This window comes from Natrix helvetica (genome assembly GCF_964273705.1).
Source record: "Natrix helvetica genome assembly, chromosome: Z".
Classification (NCBI taxonomy): Eukaryota; Metazoa; Chordata; class Lepidosauria; order Squamata; family Natricidae; genus Natrix; species Natrix helvetica.
The window spans coordinates 56,512,448-56,534,000 of NC_138554.1; the positions used below are offsets into that span (position 1 = coordinate 56,512,448).

Consider the following 21,553-nt stretch of genomic DNA (forward strand, 5'->3'; position numbering starts at 1 on the left):
CAAAAATTGGACTATTACAATCTGTGAAAAAGTTCACAACTTGGAGTACTGAAAGTAAAACATCATGTATTTACAGAACATTAGTAATAATTGGCTTAACAAAATTTGTTAATTTTCAGTCTTGAAATTACATTTTTACTGAAGGAGAAACAAGAGGGAAAAGAGAATCAATATTTCTATATGGCCTAGATTTAATTCACTGCTTATTCATTAAATTATAAAATCGTATTTTGAAGAAAACCATGTAATTTTAATAGCCTGAAAATGTTTTGTCTTTAATTTTATAGATAATTAAATGTAGATATATAAACAGAGATGTAATTTAGATAATTTTTTTTCTCTTAGTTGCAGGTAGTTTAGTTTTTGTATTTTATGAGGTTTTTTAAAGATTTGCCAAAGTTTTTGGTTCCCCCCGCCTTTTTCTTTTCTTGATATGATTTGTATTTTCTTTCTTGTCTCACTAAGTACGGTAGCTACATTATATAATATGTTTGTTTTCCTTTTTAAATGTATTTAGTCATTTATACAATGGTAAAATAATAATATTATTTAATTTAAATATAACTTTTCAAAATAATATCAACAATACATTAAACTTTACATTCCTTGGCAAAGGCTTGGGTGAAGAGCCAGGTCTTCATAGGTCTTCTAAACCAGGGCTCCCCAGTCCCAGGAGTCTGTATGATGTAACATCAACAGCTTTGTTCCTTATGCCATCCGTCTTGTAAGCTCACAGGATTCTTTTTCTTTCGCCATATATATGGTATACATTCGAACTAGACTGTTATGCTTTTTTGTGTCATATATGTATGTATATGCATAATGGTTGTTTTTTGAGAGCTGAATGAACAAAATTTAATTTTAATGCTGATTAGTATACATTTAAAGTGACAATCAAGTTCTATTCTATTCTATACTATTCTATTCTACTCAACAGAAAGAAGTTAAAAATAGTTACATTCAAATCAATATATATGTATGTATGTATGTATGTATTTGTGTTACAACCCCTGGTATGCCAGGTTCAAATCCCAGTAAGGGTATGGCTAGCTGATGAGAGCTAACTAGCTCAAAATAGATCTATACTAGTCTCCCTTTATTTATTTATCAGTACAAATACAACACACACACACACACACACACACACACACACACATACATGTTAATATCTTTAATGGATGCCTATAATTAGTCAGCTGATACCAAAAGCCCAAATAAAATAGCTTTAACGTGTTTATAGAACATTTCATAAAGTGAAGCTATTAAATATAAGTTTTACCATTCTTACATTTCATGAACCTTAGGAGGGAGGAAAATTTAATCAGGATCTCTTTCAGACAGGCAGACTCAATTCTTGCAAGCTATTGTCTGAAATATCTTTCTAGAATACCCTTTGGGGCAGGGGTAGGTTCCGGCAGCCGCTACTGCCTGTTTGCTCGTGGTTGCGCAGCGCTTGCATGCACAGTAAAATAATATGCTTCTGCGCATGCGCAGAAGCCAAAAACAAAATGAACCAAGAATCGGTTTGGGGGTGTGGCAAGCCTGGGTCGCTGCTGGTTCTAGTGACCCAGGCTGCCAAGTTACTACTGGTTTGGTCAAACCAGTCCGAACCGGTAGCAACCCACCTCTGATTTGGGGTTAATGACTTGCTGTATGAACTGGGCCCAAACGTCCACCAATAATCAATGCAACATTTTGCAAAAGTAGCTTTCAGATCATTTCCAACTGAGTGGTGATCAAAATATGAATTCAAAAATTGAGATCATCCTACCCAGCGAAGCTTCAACTGGTGCATAAATGAAAGCTGGGCAAAGGATCCCCTAAACAAAATGTCCCAAATCACTTTTTTTGTAAGGTGGAAGCAGCATGAGCCCATCCAAAATAACTACTATACTGGTGCTGGTGCTATTAAAATGCCCAAATATCTACTGACCACTAGCAATTTGGTTTTCATAGGATTACATCTGAATTTTTTTGATCCATTCCATGTCATCACAATCTCAAGATACCAGTTCAAAATTTCATTTCTAATATTTTGTACTTATAATAATCCTAATATTATGCTCCCGTCTGATTTGGAGGAGGAGTTGGAACTGGGACTGTCCGATGGGGATGACAAAGCTCCATTGGGGTGTTCGGAGAGGCCAGAGCCAGATGATGCTGCTGTCCCAGGCTTCTCAAGCATTGGGGGAGGTGGTCGACTGGACGTAAAGCATAGGCAAGCTCGAGAAGGACTGTGCGGCTACTTGGGAGAAGGTTGCTCCGCCATTCCTCTCAAGGAACACTTGGAGTGGACTGACTTAAGGAGAAGCCATGGGGAGTTAGTCTGTCAGGAACAATTGTTTGTTTTGGCTTACACTCCCTTGGCTTTTGACTTGTCTTGTTTCGCCTTGCCTTGAGAACTGCCTTTCGTCTTGTGCCTTGATTTTGTCCTGGGGACTACAGTTTGCCCCGTGGACTTACTGAGCCAGGTGGACTGGACTTGGGACCCTAGCCCTTGCCCTGTGAGTATGCTCCTATGCTGTGGACTTTGTTATATATGGACTGTTGTTTGGGGAACTGAGGGTGGCTCCACCCCACACTATCCTGAAGGCAGTCACCTCCAGTTCCCCAAACAACAGCCCATATGTAACAAAGAAAGTCCATCAAAGGTTTATGGCACCAATTATTGAGTAGAAGACACTGTTATCTGTAATTTATTAATACGTTACTTAAGCTGTAGATATGTTGACAATTACAAAAAATATAGTCCTTGTGTATTGAAATTTTGTATAAAATTTTATATATTTTTTCACTACTATTTTATTTTTCTTCTTTGTTTTGTTCATGTATAAATAAAAGGGAAAAAGAGAGCTCAATATCATCACTCACTTGGTCCAGAGTAATGATGTATATCTGAATGCCATCAACCTACCAGCAATATCTCATTCCAAACAAACAGATGATTGATTACTTCCAGCAATTTAATTTAATATTAAACAACATGAAGGAAAATTCTGCAGAACCATATACCAAAATTCCTATGGACACAAGTACATCTTTGTAAAAAATGTAATATAGTTGTAACTAATTAATACTCAGTTAATTTAAAAGGAAAATTTAATTATTACTTTTGATTAAGTTATTATTTTATGATTGAAGCTCTTGAGGATTATGAAGTGGAATCTTTTAAAAATGTATTCTGAGAAACAGGGAACACAAGGCAATTAAAACATTTTAAAGAGGATATAGCAATAATGGTACTTTTAAATTGATATTTCATGCTTTTTAGAAAATGCTGATCTTGATGATAGTTTATGACTTCTAATTCATGTAAAACTAAAATTAATATCAGCATAATAAAATGTAATTTTGAAAAATATTTCCTTACGTAGAGTAATTGGATTATGTGTTATGTATTGCATAAGACTCATGAAATACCATGACCTAATTCAACTTCTAGAGTAAAACTTTATGATTTTGGAAAGTTAATTAAGAAATGACTATAAATGAAGGCTTGGCAACATTGAATATTGCTGAAAGGCAAGTTTTTTTGTAAAATGTTCAGTAGATCTAGGGAAATAGTTCTGCTTTTGCTGGAATGCTGTTGTCCAGGAAATTCTTCTCATGTTTTAAAAGCCACGCTCCACTTTATATTATTGATGAAAAGGGAATTAGAACTTATGAGAAAGTTATAGTATAGTGTGAAATGTTTATTCTGAGATTTAGATCAGTAGTACCTATATCTGATTAATAAATAAATAAAAATTACAAAGTAGTATTTGTTTTAGGTAAGTGCTAACCAAATTAAACAAGTGCTACTTGTAGAATAATATGAAGAGAAAGCATAATGTCAATATGTAAGTACATGAAAAAAATGAACACATTTATTCTTCTAATCCAGATTTATTTAAATGCACCTGGGAAATTATTGTAGTTTAACACATTTTAATCATTAATATTGTAAGAGACTGAATTATTCATAAACAATTCAATACATATTTAGTTAGATTGTTTCTGTACATGACCAAGCCTTCTCATCCCATCTCCAGGCCTCAGCTCCTTCACAATAATCAGCTAGTCTAGCCAATAAATTTCTAAAGCCAGTCTTGGATAGGAAATAAGGATCATGTCATCAGCATATATTAACTTGGAAATTTTCCAACCATTAAGTGAGAGGGAGAAAAAAAACTATGTGACAATGGCCACTATAATATTATTAATATAAAAGTTAAATAAGAAAGGAGCAAGTAAAAAGACCTATTTGTCTCACCTCATCAACTAAATAGGATCTGACAAGAACTCTGGCGCACTCATTCTTACTTTGGCTGTAATTTCAATATGTAATTCAATTATTAATTTAAGAAGAGGTCTACTGAGGTCTGTCCCAGTTAGTGTCTCTCAAAGTTGAGATGTGTCAATTGAATTAAAGGCAGAATGAAGATCAATGAGGGAAATACAGTGTTGTTTTTCTTGTCTATTGGTATATTTCTGGATAGGAACCTTCAGTCTTCTACTGTGTTATATGCTTTTTGAAATCCTGCTATGGATGGAAGAGTTTTGTTTCTTCCTCTCTGTTTTCTAGTTTATTCAAAATATGCCTGGCATAAAACTCAGAAATCTAATTGGATGATAACTGGCAGGTTACCTGTTAGTTGCTTTTGGGGAGGGGGGGGATTGAATATATTATGCTTTGCTTCCAGTAGGGCAGTACTACATGTTTTATCTATTTCTAAGAAAAGTCTAGTCATATTCTCTCCAGGGGATTTTCCAAATGCCAGAGTTGAAATTAGCAGAAGAGATTGGATAACCATTTATCTGAAGTGGTGTAGGATTTCCTGCTTAAGAAGGGGGTTGGACTAGAAGATCTCTGAGGTCCCTTCCAACTTTGCTCTGTTCTGTTCTATTCTATGAATGCTATGTAGTAAGCTTAATTCAACAGAGGCTATTATTAGCTCAGTATGAGCAGCTGCAGTAGAGGAAAAATACTGAGTCCAGTATTTTGGATTGGGACATGGTGCTATGTGTGAAAATATCATTAGTTACCAATTCCCAAAACTTCATTTTTAAAAATTAAACTGAGACCAAGTTCTGCACATTGATCCCTATGGAAAGGGAAATAATTCCTTGATCAGGATCAGGATTGGATCAATAACTAAATAAATGAATCTGTCCTTTTCTCTCTCTGCAGCTTTCTCAAACTTGTCTTCGTTACTACAGTTTTGGTCTTATCATTCTTCCCTTGTTTTATTTCCCCTGCGGTGACAAGTAGGGCTTATTTGTGAGCATGTTACTGATTGAAGTAAAATGCATACATTAGAATTAAATTGCAATACAAAATGCCTTTGATTTAACATCTATGAGTTATTTTAAAAAGTAGAAATTTTCTTGCTGAGGTTAATGTTCCATCCAAGATGGCATTCAACCTTTATCAAGATTATATCTCAGGCACATGCAGTCTCAACTGGTCATAACCTATCCTTCCATTCCCCTGCCATCATAACTAATGAAGCTTCTTGAATGAAAAGCGAAACATTTTATTCTTCTTCCTCAAGGAAAAAACAGCCCAACGGCCTTTTGAAAAAGCACCTTTGAGACCTGGATTGGAACAAAGCAGCCTGATTGGTCAGTTTAGATGAGAGCTAAACATTAAAAGGAGTTCTCCAGAATTTAGATCAGGTTTACATAATCCTCGACTTATGTGTGGAGAAAATCAATACCAGTTTGGGCAACAGAAAGAAGCAAGTTCAGAGTCTCACTATTGGGCCGTCTCCCCATTCATGTGGCTGAGACTGAGTTGGGAGAAGAGGAATCCATGCAAATTAAGAAAGGCAAAGTGTTGAGAAAGTGCTGAGCCCCTCTTGCAAGAGCTCACAGGAGGGGCTACTCAATCACCAAATAGGCTTGATTCTATACGAATCAAGATACATTGCTGAAAATTTATGTTACTCTGACTTTATCCAACGCTCAAGCCTTTAGTGGATTCTGGAGCAACTGCTTTGCTGATTTCATAGAATTAGCAACAGTTCTAAAACATTGCAGATTCCGTAAGGCTTACTATTCCTATGAAAGTAGAAACAATAGATGGTCAGCCCTTAAAAAAATGCAATTACACAAACTGTAGTCCCCCTGCAACTATCAGTTGCAAAACATATAGAACAGTTTCCTATTTATATCATGCATGCACCACCTTCACATCCTAATCATATCGGGATTGGCGCAATCCTGTAATAAACTGCGAGACTATATCTTTTCCCACTTCATTGTGTGTAAGCAATGGCTCCTTTGAAACAAGCAAAAAAAAAATCCTAGGGTGAAGAGGCAAAGTTGCTAGCTAAGTACAGAGACTTCGCAGACTTTGGGAAAGAAGAAGCATCAGTCCTTCCCACACATATAATCTATGCTTTTAAAAAAATCTGATTTATAACTATAGAAAACACAGCACCATAATTTACTAATCCAAATCGTGTATTTGAACTTATCAAATGCAGCCAAAAAATGCAAACTCCCCTCCTCAACTGCATTTCGAAGGATCAACTTGGTAAATATGTGTACTTTGCAATCTATCCAATAAGTCCAATGTGACTGGTACTAAATAATGGTCTCTCACTATTATGACGTTGAGCACTTTGTAGTTGGGACCCCACTGATTGGGTTCAGGAAACCAGGGTCTTGCTTCTTATGGACAAGGAAGCTGGTGACTATAGGGGGGGGGTCTAATAAAATCTTTTTGCAGATTAGAATTGAAATATTGCTTCAAAATTGACGGCTCCTTAGCCGACATGGGATATTGCCTCTTTGCTGGGTTTTTAATCCCTGGGACTAAATAGATCACAAAGTATTTGCAACAGTTAGATGTATTGGGTTACTGCATTTCCATAGATGGAGTTCAAGTGGATCCCCAGAAAGTACACACAGTGTTCCCATGGCAGGTTCCCAAAAATGAAAAGGACATTCAGATTTTTATGCTTTGTGAACTTTTACAACTTTTATTCCTACCTTTGCACATAAAACTCTAATTCAACTGTTAAGAAAAGAGAGTTCAATTTACTTGGACAAGCACAGAGCAGGCAGCGTTTGAAGAACTCAAACAGCTACAAGAGCCCCTTCTTCAAATACCCCAACCCATTCAAGAGATTTAATGTCCATATTGACACTTTCAATATGGCTACAGGAGCAGTACTCTTACAGAAGCCCCCCACCCCAGCCTGGGGAGAGAAAGCATCTTTACTCACTGCCCCGAGTCCCTTCGGGGAGAGGGGGCGGTCTATAAATCTAATAAAACTTAAACTTAAAACTTAAACTCCAGAGCATTCATTTCCCCATGAAAAAAATATCACATTTTACATAAAGAACTGTTAGAAGTTAAAACAGCTTTTGACCAATAAGAGACATTTCTTAGAAGGGTTGTGCTACAATAGACTTAAGCCACTCTACCTGAGGGAAGAAAGATGGAGACATTTTTTCTCTTGCTTTGACTTTACATTACATATGTACCAGGCTCAAAGAAATTGATGCCGGACGCAGGGTCCCATAAATCTGTGTAATAATGACCACCCCACACCCTGAAAGGATTTTACAATCCTTTAACTTTTGGCAAGTTCCTGCAGAAGCAGCTATCGAGGTATTGGGGGCAGCACCAATACCCCAGGATTTATTTGCTAACAGCAATCTCTGGACTAGTTTTCATGGGCCTAGATGGATACTGTAGGGCAGGGGCGTCAAACTCCCGGCACCACGTTGCCGTCATGTGACATATCTTGACTTTTCCCTCCTTCGCTAAACCGGGGGGTGAGCATGATCAGTGTGCGATGCATCTGGCCCATGGGCCGCAAGTTTGACACTCCTGATCTAGGGAGTTCCACTAATACTATGTGCCTTTATAGTCCGCTATTTTCAGTGGAAGAAAGGGATTTGAAGCTCATCAAATAGTGGCGCCTGCTTGCATCTTTGAGGGAGGAGGTTTTGCTACTTTGCCACGATAATCAGACAGCAGGACATGGGTGCGTGTGTTCAAGAACATCAGAACATTAAGAGACTTTTGGTGACATAAAATAGCAGCGGATATCAAGGATTTCCCCTTCGCTAAATTCAAATGTTCCTGGGAAAATACCAGACACGTGCATGTTCCTGACTTGGTGTGGCAATCCCATCAGCGTTTCCCAGAAAAGCCATAGCCTCCCAAACTCCCAGTTCCCTTCCATGCAACGGAACCGCCAGAAGAATCAAAGTGAAGGAGTTAACCAGACAGAATGGGACCCTCTGGAAGGAGACATGGCAGTTGATGCAGTCCAACCATCCGCTTCCGGCCTTCACTTCCTGAGAGAGATGGGAGAGGAACATGCTGATCATCTAGATATTTTCCAGACAGCAGCACCTGCTTCCACGGATACTTCAGATATGGGGGTGGATTCCTTTGAACTGGCTTCATTTCCATCCCTCCCAAATTCTTTTGAAAACTGAGACAATGAGGATGTCACAAAAGAAGGGAGGGCTGTTTTGAAAGGGGGGTAATGTGCGAAGACGCTAGCAGAGACAGGAGAGAAGTCAAATGGAGAATTAGTCTGATATTCCTATCTGAACACAAGAGGATGAAGTCTGACCATGCTTGAATGCCGCTGAACCTTATCTAGTCTTACCCACGTGCAAACCGTCAGTCTGAGAAGATTTCTATATATAGTCAGCTTAATGAACTCTTCATGTGTGAATCTGATTGTTCATGCCTAACAATTAGTGGTATTCAAAACATTATGCTCTGCCTAAATGCAAGAAGACATACTGATGATGTTGTATCCTATCTTGGAAAACATGCAATGGCTATATTTGAAAAGCATCAAGAAAATATTTTACTTTAAGTAGAACACAATGGAAAGGTTAAAAAAAACAATAGTAAAATTTGTTTGCATCCTATTAATAATATAAGATGTAACTTTTACTTGTATTTGGTTGTCATTTCTAATCTTAATCTGTTCTTCTTGGCAATCTTCTTTTCTTTGGCTATCCATAAACAGATACCCATGTTTTCCTGAAAATACGACCTACTCAGAAAGTAAGTCCTAGCTTGATTTATATAGGTGTGCTCAATATAAGCCCTCCCCCCAAAATAAACCCTAATTAAGACCTCACCTACTCCAAGATGCACTGGTTAAAATTAATCTAGGATGGGGATGTGCCTGCAGAAGAAATGGGCCGAGGTGTGCGAGGCCTGGCTGCAACTATCTGCTGGAAAACTTCCCGAAAGCCTCTGACAGCGAAAAGGGGCCCGGGGGTGACATGCACAAGTGGGTGACACCCACCCCGAAAATAAGACCTGGTGCCTTTTTTGGTGGGAAAAAATATATAAGATAGGATCTTATTTTTAATGAAACATGATATTAATGCCAATATTCTGAGTTACTATTAAAGCTGCTAATGTTTTGATTACTTTTGATGAAAGTTTCAAAAACTGTTTTTATGGAATCCAACTTTGCATTTATACAGATTAAATAGCCAAGCATGGGAATTACATTTTATGCAGTTAAGAGACACTGTTATAGCAAAGCTGTTATGAATTCTTTTGGCAATTGCTTCATTTGCTCTTCCCCCAGCACAGAAATATTAAAGGGAGACTAATAAAGCCAAGAATCCAATCATATGATTCAACTCCTCATGCAAAGTATTCTAATAGTTGTTGTCAATTTTGTTTCTAAATTCCAGTTCAACATATTATAATCATTAGAGGTAGGAATCAAATGGAAAGAATTTATTCTGTTATTTTTACTCATATTTTCTTGTCTATCATGTAGCCATCAATTTTTGGCTACTTTATTAGTTTAGATAGATGAGCCTAGATTTGTCCTGTTGCATTTCTTGTTCTTCCCCATTGCTTTAATGTCAGTATATCATATCTGAAGGCAGTTATGGGTGCGTGCTCACAACCAGCAAACCGTTTGTTAAGGTACGTACAGCCCACCTCCGTCTGAAGGCTCTAGTAACTTGGTGTTTAGATTTAGAATATTTCTCACAGAAAATGTGCTTATTAAATAAAACAAGATGAAAACTAAGATGTATAGGTAACGTATTTATAAAAATAGAGAAATTAAATATCATAAGAAGTCCATAAGAAGTTGCTGCTTCACTGCCATCCAAAGTTCCATTCTGCTCCAGAATATGATAAGGATTATTTGAGAATAAGAGACAAATACTGTAATTCAACAGTTTTGTGTGCTGAATCCAAAAGCAGAGATATATTTAATGCAAATTATGGATGATTATAATAAATTATGGGTTTCATTTATTGATATATTTATTATACAATTTTATATATGCACGTATGTAAGTAACTAAATATAAGCTCTATGTGTTTTTGTTTTTTTGCTTTCTTTTTTACTTTTATCATTTTATATATTATTTTTCTTTGCTTTTTGCATTTAATTAAAAAAAGAAAAAAAATCCTAGATAGCAAATAGGGAACCTATCCCTTTATATAGACCTGTTGCTGTGAAAACAAAAACTGATCAAAACAATAATATGGGCAGTTAAACAAAAACTGCTGTAAGTTATGTAGAATTCATAAGTGGTTAGCTGCTGCATAGCCAAATCACTCTACGGTACATTTTCTTTCAAATTCTTAAGAGAAAAAAAAGAGCAAATGTTGATGTCCTTTAATTGAGAATCATTGGTAGAGGTTCATATATTGGAGTAAAGACAGGAGGAAATAAGCTGAAGTCTACCTTGGTCATGGAAGCTCACTGGGTGATTTTGGGCCAGACACATTCTCAGCCCAAATGATAAAAAAAGGAATAGTTAAAAGTAGGGAAATTAGAGAGATTCAAAAACTGATAGGTACTTTTGGTGTAAAAGGGAAGAAGATCCCCCTATTTTTATCTGCAATAGTGAAAGCAACTTTGGTTAAATAGTTTCCAAGTATCAACTAGGTGTAATATAGGAAGAGATACCATATAAATCTGCAATGAGGCTCAATTAAAATACAAAGCCACTGAATATATACAAGTATGCCAGAGTTCCTCTGCTAACATTTTGATTCAATGCTTGAAATATAGTCACATTCATATATTCATATTTTCTATTAGTACAAATACAAAGTGCACATTTATATCAATTCAGTAGTAATCCTATGCAACTTTCAAGGAAGAATTTATATAACTATGCTTAGGTTTGAAGAGTAAACCTCAAATTATAGATCAGTGATGGCGAACCTATGGCACGCGTGCCACAGGTGGCACGCAGAGCCATTTGTCAGGGCACGCGAGGCACTGCCCTGTCAGCTGGCCAGCGTGCGTGCACACGCTGGCCAGCTGAGTTCACCCTTTTTTAAAGCTATTTTTTGCACTCCCCAGGATCCAGAGGCTTTATAGGAGCCGGGGGGCGAAAACAGCCTCACCTCCCCCCGGACGCCCTCCGGAGGTGTCAGGTAAGTCTCCGGATGGTCCCTGAAGCCTTCGGAACACTCAAAACGACCTTCCGAGCAAACTGGAAGTGACTTCCGGTTTGCTCGGAGGGTCGTTTTGAGCGCTCCGAAGGCGTCAGGTAAGCCTCCGGACGGTCCCTGAAGCCTTCGGAGCGCTCGAAACGATCCTCCGGTGACTTCCGGTTTGCCTGGAGGGTCGTTTTGAGCGCTCCGAAGGCTTCAGGGACCATCCGGAGGCTTACCTGCGCCTCCAGAGGGCGTCTGGGGGGCGGGGGAAGCTGTTTTCGCCCTCCCCAGGCTCCTATAAAGCCTCTGGAGCCTGGGTGGGCAAAAAAAGCATGTAAAAATTGGGGGGGGAAGCACCTATAGTGCGCGCATGCGCACTGGGGGGTCTCGCATTGCATTATGGGTGCGGCACGCCCACAAACGATCCCCCTGCATTCCCCCCACTTATGGCACGCGAGCCAAAAAAGGTTCGTCATCGCTGTTATAGATGATGTTTGCTTAACAGGGGTGGCTCAACTGGGCATGTCAACTTGAAAGCCGGCAGCCCAGATTCAAGACCCGTGACACATGAGCTCCTGTCCTTGCCCCACTGCTGCCAATCTAATAGTTCAAAAGTATGCAAATTCAGGTAGATAAATAGGAACCACTTTGATGGGAAGGTAACAGTGGCCCATGACTTCATGCTGGCCATGACTGCGGAAATATCTTCCAACAGCGCTAACTCGATGACCTTAAAATGAAGATGAGCAATGCCTCCTATAGTTTATTTATTTATTTATTTATTATTCGTATTTATAGACCGCCCCCTCTCCCAAAAGGGACTCGGGGCGGTGTACAGTCACTAAAATGCGTTATAAAATACATACATAAAACAGTTAAATAATTAAATACGTAGTTGGCAATGACTAGCAGAGTAAAATCCATGGGGCAGTGATGGCGAACCTGTGGCACGCAGAGCCATTTGTCAGGGCATGCGAAACCAGCTGAGTTCCATGTGCGTGCTGGCCAGCTGAGTTCACCCTTTTTTAAAGCCATTTTTCGCCCTCCCCAGGCTCCAGAGGCTTTATAGGAGTCTAGGGGGGGGCGAAAACAACTTCTCCCGCCCACGCGGATGCCCTCCGGAGGCGTCAGGTAAGCCTCCGGATGCTCCCTGAAGCCTTGGGAGCAGTCAGAATGATTCTCCGAGCAAGCCTCCAGACAGTCCCTGAAGCCTTCGGAAAGCTCAGAACGACCCTCCGAGCAAACTTCAGTTCGCTCAGAGGGTCGTTTTGAGCATTCCAAAGGTGTCAGGGAAGCCTCCGGACCATCCCTGAAGCCTTCAGAGCGCTCAAAACGATCCTCCGAGCAAACCGGAAGTGACTTCCGATTTGCTCGGAGGGTTGTTTTGAGCGCTCCGAAGACTTCAGGGACCATCCGGAGGCTTACCTGACGCCTCCAGAGGTCGTCCGGAGGGGCGGGGGAGGCTGTTTTTGCCCTCCCCAGGCTCCTATAAAGCCTCTGGAGCCTGGGGAGGGCGAAAAAAGCATGTAAAAATGGGGGTCGCGCCTTTAGTGCGTGCATGCGCACTGGGGGGGTCACGCATTGCATTATGGGTGCAGCACACACACACACGACCCCCTGCGCTCCCCCCCACTTATGGTACATGAGCTAAAAAAGGTTTGCCATTGCTGCCATAAGGCTTCCTTTACCTCTTTACCTTGCTTAATAACCACCCCCTTCAATGAATGTTCAAACTTATGACAGCACTAAAAAGTTGTAGTTACAAGTTGGCCATCATATTTAGATCTGCAGGTGGAATAGCTGCGTTTGTTAGCTGCATCCATCAGTAGCTAACATCAATTAATGAACACGCATAGCATGTTTGAAAGGAACTAAATATTTTAAAATATTACAGACCAATTAATTTTAGTGTCTTTTGCAAGTATACTGTTTATATTTGTTTACGGTATTTTTGTAGTGACTAGTCAAATGTGTCTGATCAAAGAATCTGAAATAGCTGAAAGTAAGCAGCAAGGAAACTCTCCATCAACAATATATTCTATAGTTTAGAAACCTCAACTGAGACAATCTGCTTTTTATCCTATGTACTCTGCACTTCACATGTAACAGAATCTTAAGAAATTTATTCTCTCTAGTCTAATAAAGAATAATTTTATAGAAGATAGTGTCTCATATGGAAAACATTATTTAAAAACAGAAAGATCACACTACAGAAGAAAAATCTTGCCGCAGGAAAGTAAGCATAGTTCCTATAAAATAAATTCTAAGTTATTAAATTTTTCTTTGACTACATCAATTACTATGAGGAAAAATGTTGCAGACTTGATGTAGCAGACAATATTACAACCTGACTTTTAAAGACCTTTGACAAAATGCTTCATCAAAGATTCCTAAATAAACTCAAAATGAGTTAATAATTGATTAATGAGTGTAGAAAATAATATAAAGTTACGCATAAAATGGGAAAACTTTATTTTGAGTTTAAAACAAATAGCTCCATTAATATTTATCTGAACAGTCTGAATTGCTTCCATAAGAGAAAAGTGAAATTGTTTAAAGTGCTGTCCTTAAAACAACAACAACAGGAATTTATGCTAATATCTTATTTATTTTTATTTATTTATATTTAATGCTTCTAGACTGCCCCCTCTCCCGAAAGGGACTCGGGGCGGTGTACAGTCCATGCAAAATATATCAAAATACAATAAAAAGTTGAATATGTACAGTTGGCATGGAGGAGGTTAAAAATGTAATTAAAAGAACTGTACAAAGCTAGTATAAATATAAGTTTTTAAACCCCTAAAACAGACACAATAAATTAAAAACAATACCCCTAAAATAACCAGTTAATAGTATATTTGCCAGGAGGGACAGTTGTAATTATGCCAGGCCTGCTAATCAGAACAGGTGAGTCTTCAATTTTTGCCGGAAGGAGCGGAGGTCAGTAGTGGTTCTAATGTCGGGGGGGAGGTCATTCCAGAGGGTTGGGCCCATCACAGAGAAGGCCCTACTCCTTGGTGTCGCCCGTTGGCATTGCCTAGTGGACGGCACCAGAAGTCCCTCTCTGTGTGAGCGAATTGGCCGCAGGGATGTATGTGGGAGGATGCGATCCCGCAAGTAACTAGGTCCCGTGCCATGGAGCGCTTTAAAGATGGTAATCAGCACCTTGAAACGCACCCGAAAAACCACAGGTAGCCAGTGCAGCTCGCGCAGGAGAGGTGTTACGTGGGAGTACCTCGTACTCCCCATCACAGCCCGCGCGGCTGCGTTCTGAACTAACTGCAGTCTCCGGGCGCGTCCCAAGGGCAGCCCCATGTAGAGAGCGTTGCAGTAATCCAGGCGGGACGTCGCCAGCGCATGAGTGACCGTGCGTAGGGTATCCCGGTCCAGTAGGGGGCGCAATTGGCGCACCAGGCGAACCTGGTGGAACGCCCCCCTTGCCACGGCTGCCACATGGTCATCCATTGACAGCCGGGCATCAAGGAGGACGCCCAAATTGCGCACCCGTTCCACAGGGGGCAATTGTTCGCCCCCTATGGCCAGCGATGGAATCAGCTGGCTGAACCGAGGTGCCGGTAGCCACAGCCACTCAGTCTTGGAGGGGTTGAGTTTAAGTCTGTTGTCCCCCATCCAGACCCCGACGGCTTCCAAACACCGGGACATCACTTCGACAGCCTCGTTGGGGTGGTTTGGGGTTGAAATATACAGCTGAGTATCATCAGCGTAGAGGTGATACTCAACCCCAAAACCACGGATGATCTCACCCAGCGGCTTCACATATGTGTTGAACAGGAGAGGCGAGAGGACCGACCCCTGTGGCACTCCGCAAGTGAGTGGCCTCGGGGTCGACCTCTGTCCCCGTCAACACACATTGCTTCCGGTCGGAGAGGTAGGAGCCGAACCACCGCAGAACGGTACCTCCGACTCCCATCCCCTCCAACCGGCGCAATAGGAGACCATGGTCGATGGTATCAAAAGCCGCCGAGAGGTCTAATAGGACCAGGATAGAGGAACAACCTCTATCTCTGGCCCTCCAGAGATCATCGACCAACGCGACCAAGGCTGTCTCTGTGCTGTGCCCGGGTCGGAAGCCGGACTGGCGTGAGTCTAGATCATCGGATTCGTCAAGGTGTCGTGGAAACTGCTGCGCCACCACATTCTCAACAACCTTCGCTAGAAAGGGAAGGTTGGAGACTGGACGATAATTAGCTAGCTCCGTTGGGTCAAGTGAAGGCCTCTTAAGTAAGGGCCTCACCACCGCCTCCTTCAAGGCGGTTGGTAAGGATCCCTCACCCAATAAGGCATTCACCAGGCCCAGAAGCCAGCCTCGGGTCACCTCCCAAGATGCCAGTACCAACCAGGAGGGACACGGGTCCATTAAACATGTGGTGGGTCGCAGCCGTCCACGCAACCTATCCAAATCCTCGGGGGCAACAGAATCAAACTCCTCCCAGGATGGTCTCACAAGACTCGCTGTTGGCGGCCCGTCCGGTCCACTGAGGGGGGCCCATCCGCTCCGGATCTGAGCGACTTTGTCCTGCAGATATTCCCCAAACTCCTCTGCTCTGCCCTGCAAGGGTGCCCCCTGCGTCCTCTGTAACAAGAGGGAGCGGGTCACCCTAAACAGGGCGGCAGGGCGGTTATCCGCGGACGCAATAAGAGCGGCGCAATATCTACGTTTGGCCGCCCTTAATGCCACAAGGTAGGTCCGTAAATAGGCTCTTACCTGTGTTCGATCAGATTCGGAGCGTGAGGACCTCCACCTGCTCTCTAGACGTCTCCTATGGCGCTTCATCACCTTCAGCTCCTCGGTATACCAAGGAGCCCGGGTGGATCGCTGCCGCAGGAGAGGTCGCAAAGGCGCAACCCGGTCCAAGGCCCCAGCCGCCGCCCTATTCCAGGCGGCCGCTAGGTCCTCTGACCGAGCGCGGGTCAGGGCTACAGGTAATGGCCCAAGCTCCGTCTGGAACCTATCCGGCTCCATCAGGTGCTTGGGGCGGTACCAGCTTGGACCGTCTGGTCCCGCCTCCTCGCGGTGGGGGGGTAGCGCCAGGGAAGTCCAGCCGGAGACATGAGTGATCTGACCATGACAGGGGTGTAACAACTAAGTCCCCTATACCCAGATCACTAGTCCACTGCTCAGATACAAAAACAAGGTCCAATGTGTGGCCACCCTCGTGTGTGGGGCCCTGAATTAATTGGGTCAGGCCCATGGCTGTCATGGAAGCCATGAACTCCCGAGCCACCTCAGATGCTGCTCCCGTCGACGGCAGGTTGAAATTCCCCATAACCACAAGCTTGGGGATCTCAACCACCGTCTCCGAGATCAGCTCGAGGAGCTCGGGCAGGGCCGCTGATGTATAGCGAGGAGCCAAGTATACAATCAGCAAACCCAACTGCCTCCCTGGGCCCCATTTCACACCAAGGGACTCACACCCGGATCTCTGAGGAACAGTGAACTCCCTCGGCTCTAGACCTTCCCGTATAACTACCGCCACCCCACCACCCTTACCCAAGGCCCGAGGCTGATGGAATGCACGGAAACCTGGTGGGCACATTTCCACGAGGGGTAAACCACCCTCGTGGCCCAACCAGGTCTCCGTTATCCCTGCAAGGTCCAGCTCCCCCTCAGAGATCAACTCATTAATGAGGGGGGCCTTGTTGGTTACGGACCTTGCATTGCAAAGCATCAGCCGCAGGCCCCGGCTCTGTAGTTCCTGGCCACCTAGGTTGCGGGGGTTGGTACAAACGACCGGGCGTAGCCAGCAGCCACGGTCTCCCAACCGACCTTGTGATCTTCTCTTGTCCTCGCATCCCCCCCTCCCCGCGACCGTTGTAATCAGACAACCCTCTGTTGGAATAACTTGTTCCTTCTCCCCCCCCCACTCCGCTCACTTCCTTCCCGGACTCACCTGTCCGTCTGGCACTGGCACTGGCTCCTCTCCCGGCCTGGTTATCCCACCCCCCCTCCCTGGAACCCCTTAATAGCAATAAAAAACATTTAGATAAAAAGCCCCTCAGCCTCCGTTTCTTCCACCTCTCTTGTTTTTACAAGACCAGAAGTATAGATAGGATAGTGCTATATTTGCCATCTAATTTATAGAAAAAATGTCTGGGAAGATTTTTTTAATGCATTTTTTTTCAAAACTACTTGTTATAAGATAAGATGCACATATGTAACTCACACATGTGGGCTCTCCAATTTCTATAACAAATATTTTTAGGTAAGTTACATACTAGATAAGCAAGCATAAGTAATATGCTTATAAAACATTACTTTGTTCCAGCGCTTTGTGCCATCACCTCATCCAATCTAAGCAAAAGCAGCAGGAACACTATCAGTTCTTGCTAATGAGATGGCTAGGCTGAAAAGATTTAAGCAATCACCAGCCCTGATACTAACAAACATTATTTTTCAAAAGGGAATGTATAAAATTAAATGATGCAAACTGGAACTAAATTCACTACAACTTTACAAATGGAATGTGTACAGGACTGACTATGAAATAAGTGGATTAATATCAGCTAGCTCTAAGAAAATGTTAATTGGATAGTAAAGTCAAAGGCAAAAAACAAACAAACCTGGAGAGAGGGGAGGGGGAGACAGACAGACTCTGATTGTACAGTTGTTGAATTTTTTCCCCTCATGAATCTATACTCAGTATTCCATAATGACAAAGTGAACACACAATTTTAGAAATATCTGTAAATTTATTAAATAGAAAAAAATGAAATATCACATTCTCATAAGTATTCAGACCCCTTGCAACAACACTTGAAATTTACCTCAGGTGCCTCCCAGTTCTCTTGATCATTGCTGACATGTTTCTGTATCTTGTTTGGAGTCTATCTGTGGTAAATTACATTGATTGGATATGATTTGGAAAGCCACATGCCTTTTTACAGAAGGCTCACAGCTGACAATGCATAATGTGAGTGTAGCAGAGCAAAGCAATGTGGTCAAAGGAACTGCCTGCAGAACTCAGAGACAGGATTATTACAAGGCACAGATCTGAGGAAGGCTACAATAAATTTTTTGCTGCACTGGAGGTTCCTAAGAGCACAGTGGCCTCCATAATTCTCAAATGGAAGAGGTTTGGCACAACCAGGACTCTTCCAAGAACTGGTTTCCCTGTCAAACTGAGCACAGGGGGAGAAGGATTTTAGTAAAAGAGGTAATAACAAACCAATGGTCACTCTGCCTGAGGTTCCAGATATCCTATGTGGAGATGGGACAGAGTTCCAGAAGGACAACCATCACTGCAGCTCTCCACCGATCTTGACTTTATAGCAGAGTGGCTAGATGGAAGCCTCTCCTCAGTACAAAACATGAAAATCAGCATGGAATTTGCAAAAAAGCACCTGAAGGACTCTTAAACTGTGAGGAACAAGATTCTCTGGTCTGATAAAACCAAGATTGAACTGTTTGGCCACAATTCTAAACTAGGCACTGCTTATCGCATGCCTAATACCATCCCAATAGTGAAGCATGGTGGTGGCAGCATCATGCTGTGAGAGTTTTTTCAGCAGCAGGGACTGAGGGACTGATCAGGGTTGAGAGAAAGCTGAATGGAGCAAAGTACAGGGATATCTTCAATGAAAACCTGTTCCACAGCGCTCAGGATTTCCGAGTGGGCTGAAGGTTCACTTTCCAATATGACAACCAAGACAAGACAACATAGGAATCCCTTACTCTGTGAATGTCCTAAGGTAGTCAAGCCAGAGTCCTGACTTGAACCTTATTGAACATCGCTGGAGGGATCTGAAAATGGCTGTCCACCAACTGTCTCTATTCAACCTGACAGAACTTGAAAGGATTTGCAAGGAAGAATGGCAGAAAATCACATGAAAACATGCAGCTTATTGCGTTGTACCCCAAAAGACTCAGGGCCGTAATTGCTGACAAAGTTGCTTCCACAAACTTTGAGTGAAGAGTCTGAATACTCATGCTAGTGTGATATTTCAGTTTGTTCTTTTTAATAAATTTCCAGAAAATTCTGTTTTCACTTTGTCATTATGGGGTACTGAGTGTAGATCAACAAGAATATGAATTTTAACAATTGTAGAAACTGTAGCCTGCGGCATAACAAATTTGACAAAAGTAAAGGGGGTCTCAATACTTTCTAAATGCAGTGTGTGTGTGTGTGTGTGTGTGTGTGTGTTTTGGTTGTTAAAGATCATATGTGGAAGAAGGATAGCCAAAGTCATTCTGGGTCTGAAGTCACATCTGTATAAACTAAACCAATTCCTTTTTTATTTAGAAATAATAACTAGTGTGGGGAATAATATAAAATTAGACAGGATGTGGGGAACGTCATTACTTCATAAGATTTCATCCACTTTACTTCCAGTTAATTTGGGGAAATTTAAATGCTATCACTGGTGTGCCAGGAGAGTGCCTTAGCAACCACTGATATCTGATTTCATTTGGTCATTGCACATTTCTATAATAAAACAGGTCCCCATCAAAGAAAAATTATAAACTGATTTTTTTTACCACAGAATATAAAAACAAGCACAACTGCTCTTCTACACACTGAAGCATCTATATCCCAATTCCCATGTACAGAATGGTGAAAGAGGGCAGATAATTATAATATATCAGTAGATCTCTGGGTTATTTTCATATACTCAACTTTTTTCAACATTAAAATGAGTAAATATTTTCTGTCTTCAGAAGAGGAGGACCTGGCATGCATTTCTGGATGAAAGGATCTTGAACTTGATTCTGTTAAGATACTGAGAACAACTCCCAAGTTTAAAAAGCACCAAACAAATAGTTGGATTAGTTTCTTGTTAATGGGTTTTGGAATGCTAGTACAAATCCAATTCTGGCCCACTGTAAGTTCCCAAAGACTTTCTAAGGCTACAAGTCTACAAGCCTTGACTGAATATGGGGGTTGTTAGGACAGGGATTTTAGGCACCTTGTTGGGCTTATGCACGCCCCTTACAGACTTCCTACAAATGGGGTGAGGTCAACAGTAGACAGTCTAAGGTTAAAGTTGTGGGGGTTTGGGGAAGAAACCACTGAATCAGGTAACACATTCCCAGGCATTGACCACTCTGTTGCTGTAGTCCTATTTTCTTCAACTGAGTTTGGTAAGGTTTACCTTAAGTTTGTATCTATTGTGTGCTTGTGTATTGTTGTGGTTGAAGCTGAAGTAGTCATTGATATGCTGAATACGAAGCAAAATATTCAGCAACATTCACCCACCCCTTTGCCAGCAAATATTCCATCCATGCACGATTCAAACGCTGGATTGCGATTAAAAACAGAAGGTTGTCAGCAGCGCTCTGTGAACGTGAAAGTTTACGAGTGCTTCAGGGAAAGCTGCTAACCAAAGACAGGACTATAGATCGCTCCCATCAGCGCTCCTATGTACGAAGCTTATTTATCATCATCATCATCATCATCATCATCATCATCATCATCATCATCATCATCATCATCATCATCATCTCCTGCACAGCCAGCTACAAGGCCAAGCCGTTAGCACCGCGGAGCTTTCTCCTCTTTTGAGGTCAACACCCAGCTTTTATCCAGCGGGGTTGACCAGATGCTTCGACCCTACGCCAGGACCAGCCGTGTCCCTTACCCATTTTGGCGGTCGGGGCGGCTGAGCTGGGAGAGGGGCGCCCGTCGCTCGGCTCTCCTCCCTTCTCCTCCGGCTTCGCTCTTCCTTTCGCCCTCACAGCAGCCACCTCCGTCGCCGCCGCCGCCTCATACCAAAGCTTTTGCCCAGGTACCCGCTTCAGCCACCTCCGTCCCAAGGCCCGAAACAAGCGGCGGCTCCTCCTCCACTCGCCTTCCGTCGATGAATCCCTACTTCTTCCTTCAGCGACAGAAACGCGCTGAAATTCTATGCAAGTCTCCTGCGCTCACGCACGCGCAGTTCCTCCGGTGGAAACTAAAGATTCCCTCGCGGCGCAAAAGCACGCGTGCGCACTCTCTCTCAAAAAAAGAGGCGGGGCTACTGAAATGTTCAGCTGCCAATTACTGTAGTGTAGCAGGAGGGAGAGGGGAATCGTTCTGTTGATCGTGGCGTGACAGACAGGTAGTCATCCGGGCCTGCGGGAAACTCTTCTCGAGGAATGTCTATGGAGATTCTCGGTCACTTTGGGAATGACCTTCCAATGGTGCGAGAGTATGGACGGAT

The 21,553-nt window shown here is 42.1% G+C and overlaps 1 protein-coding gene across 2 annotated transcripts in view; it reads right to left on the bottom strand.

Moving 5' to 3' along the window:
- The window catches only part of MAP3K3 (mitogen-activated protein kinase kinase kinase 3), a 64,309-nt gene extending 42,999 nt beyond the window's left edge, over nt 1–21,310 (bottom strand). For both annotated transcript variants that reach the window (XM_081970076.1, XM_081970077.1), the window contains exon 1: nt 20,993–21,310. In XM_081970076.1, coding sequence (XP_081826202.1) covers nt 20,993–20,996 — 4 coding nt within the window. In that variant the 5' untranslated portion in view covers nt 20,997–21,310. The remainder of the gene's footprint in view (nt 1–20,992) is intronic.
- Between the last annotated feature and the right edge of the window lie 243 nt (nt 21,311–21,553).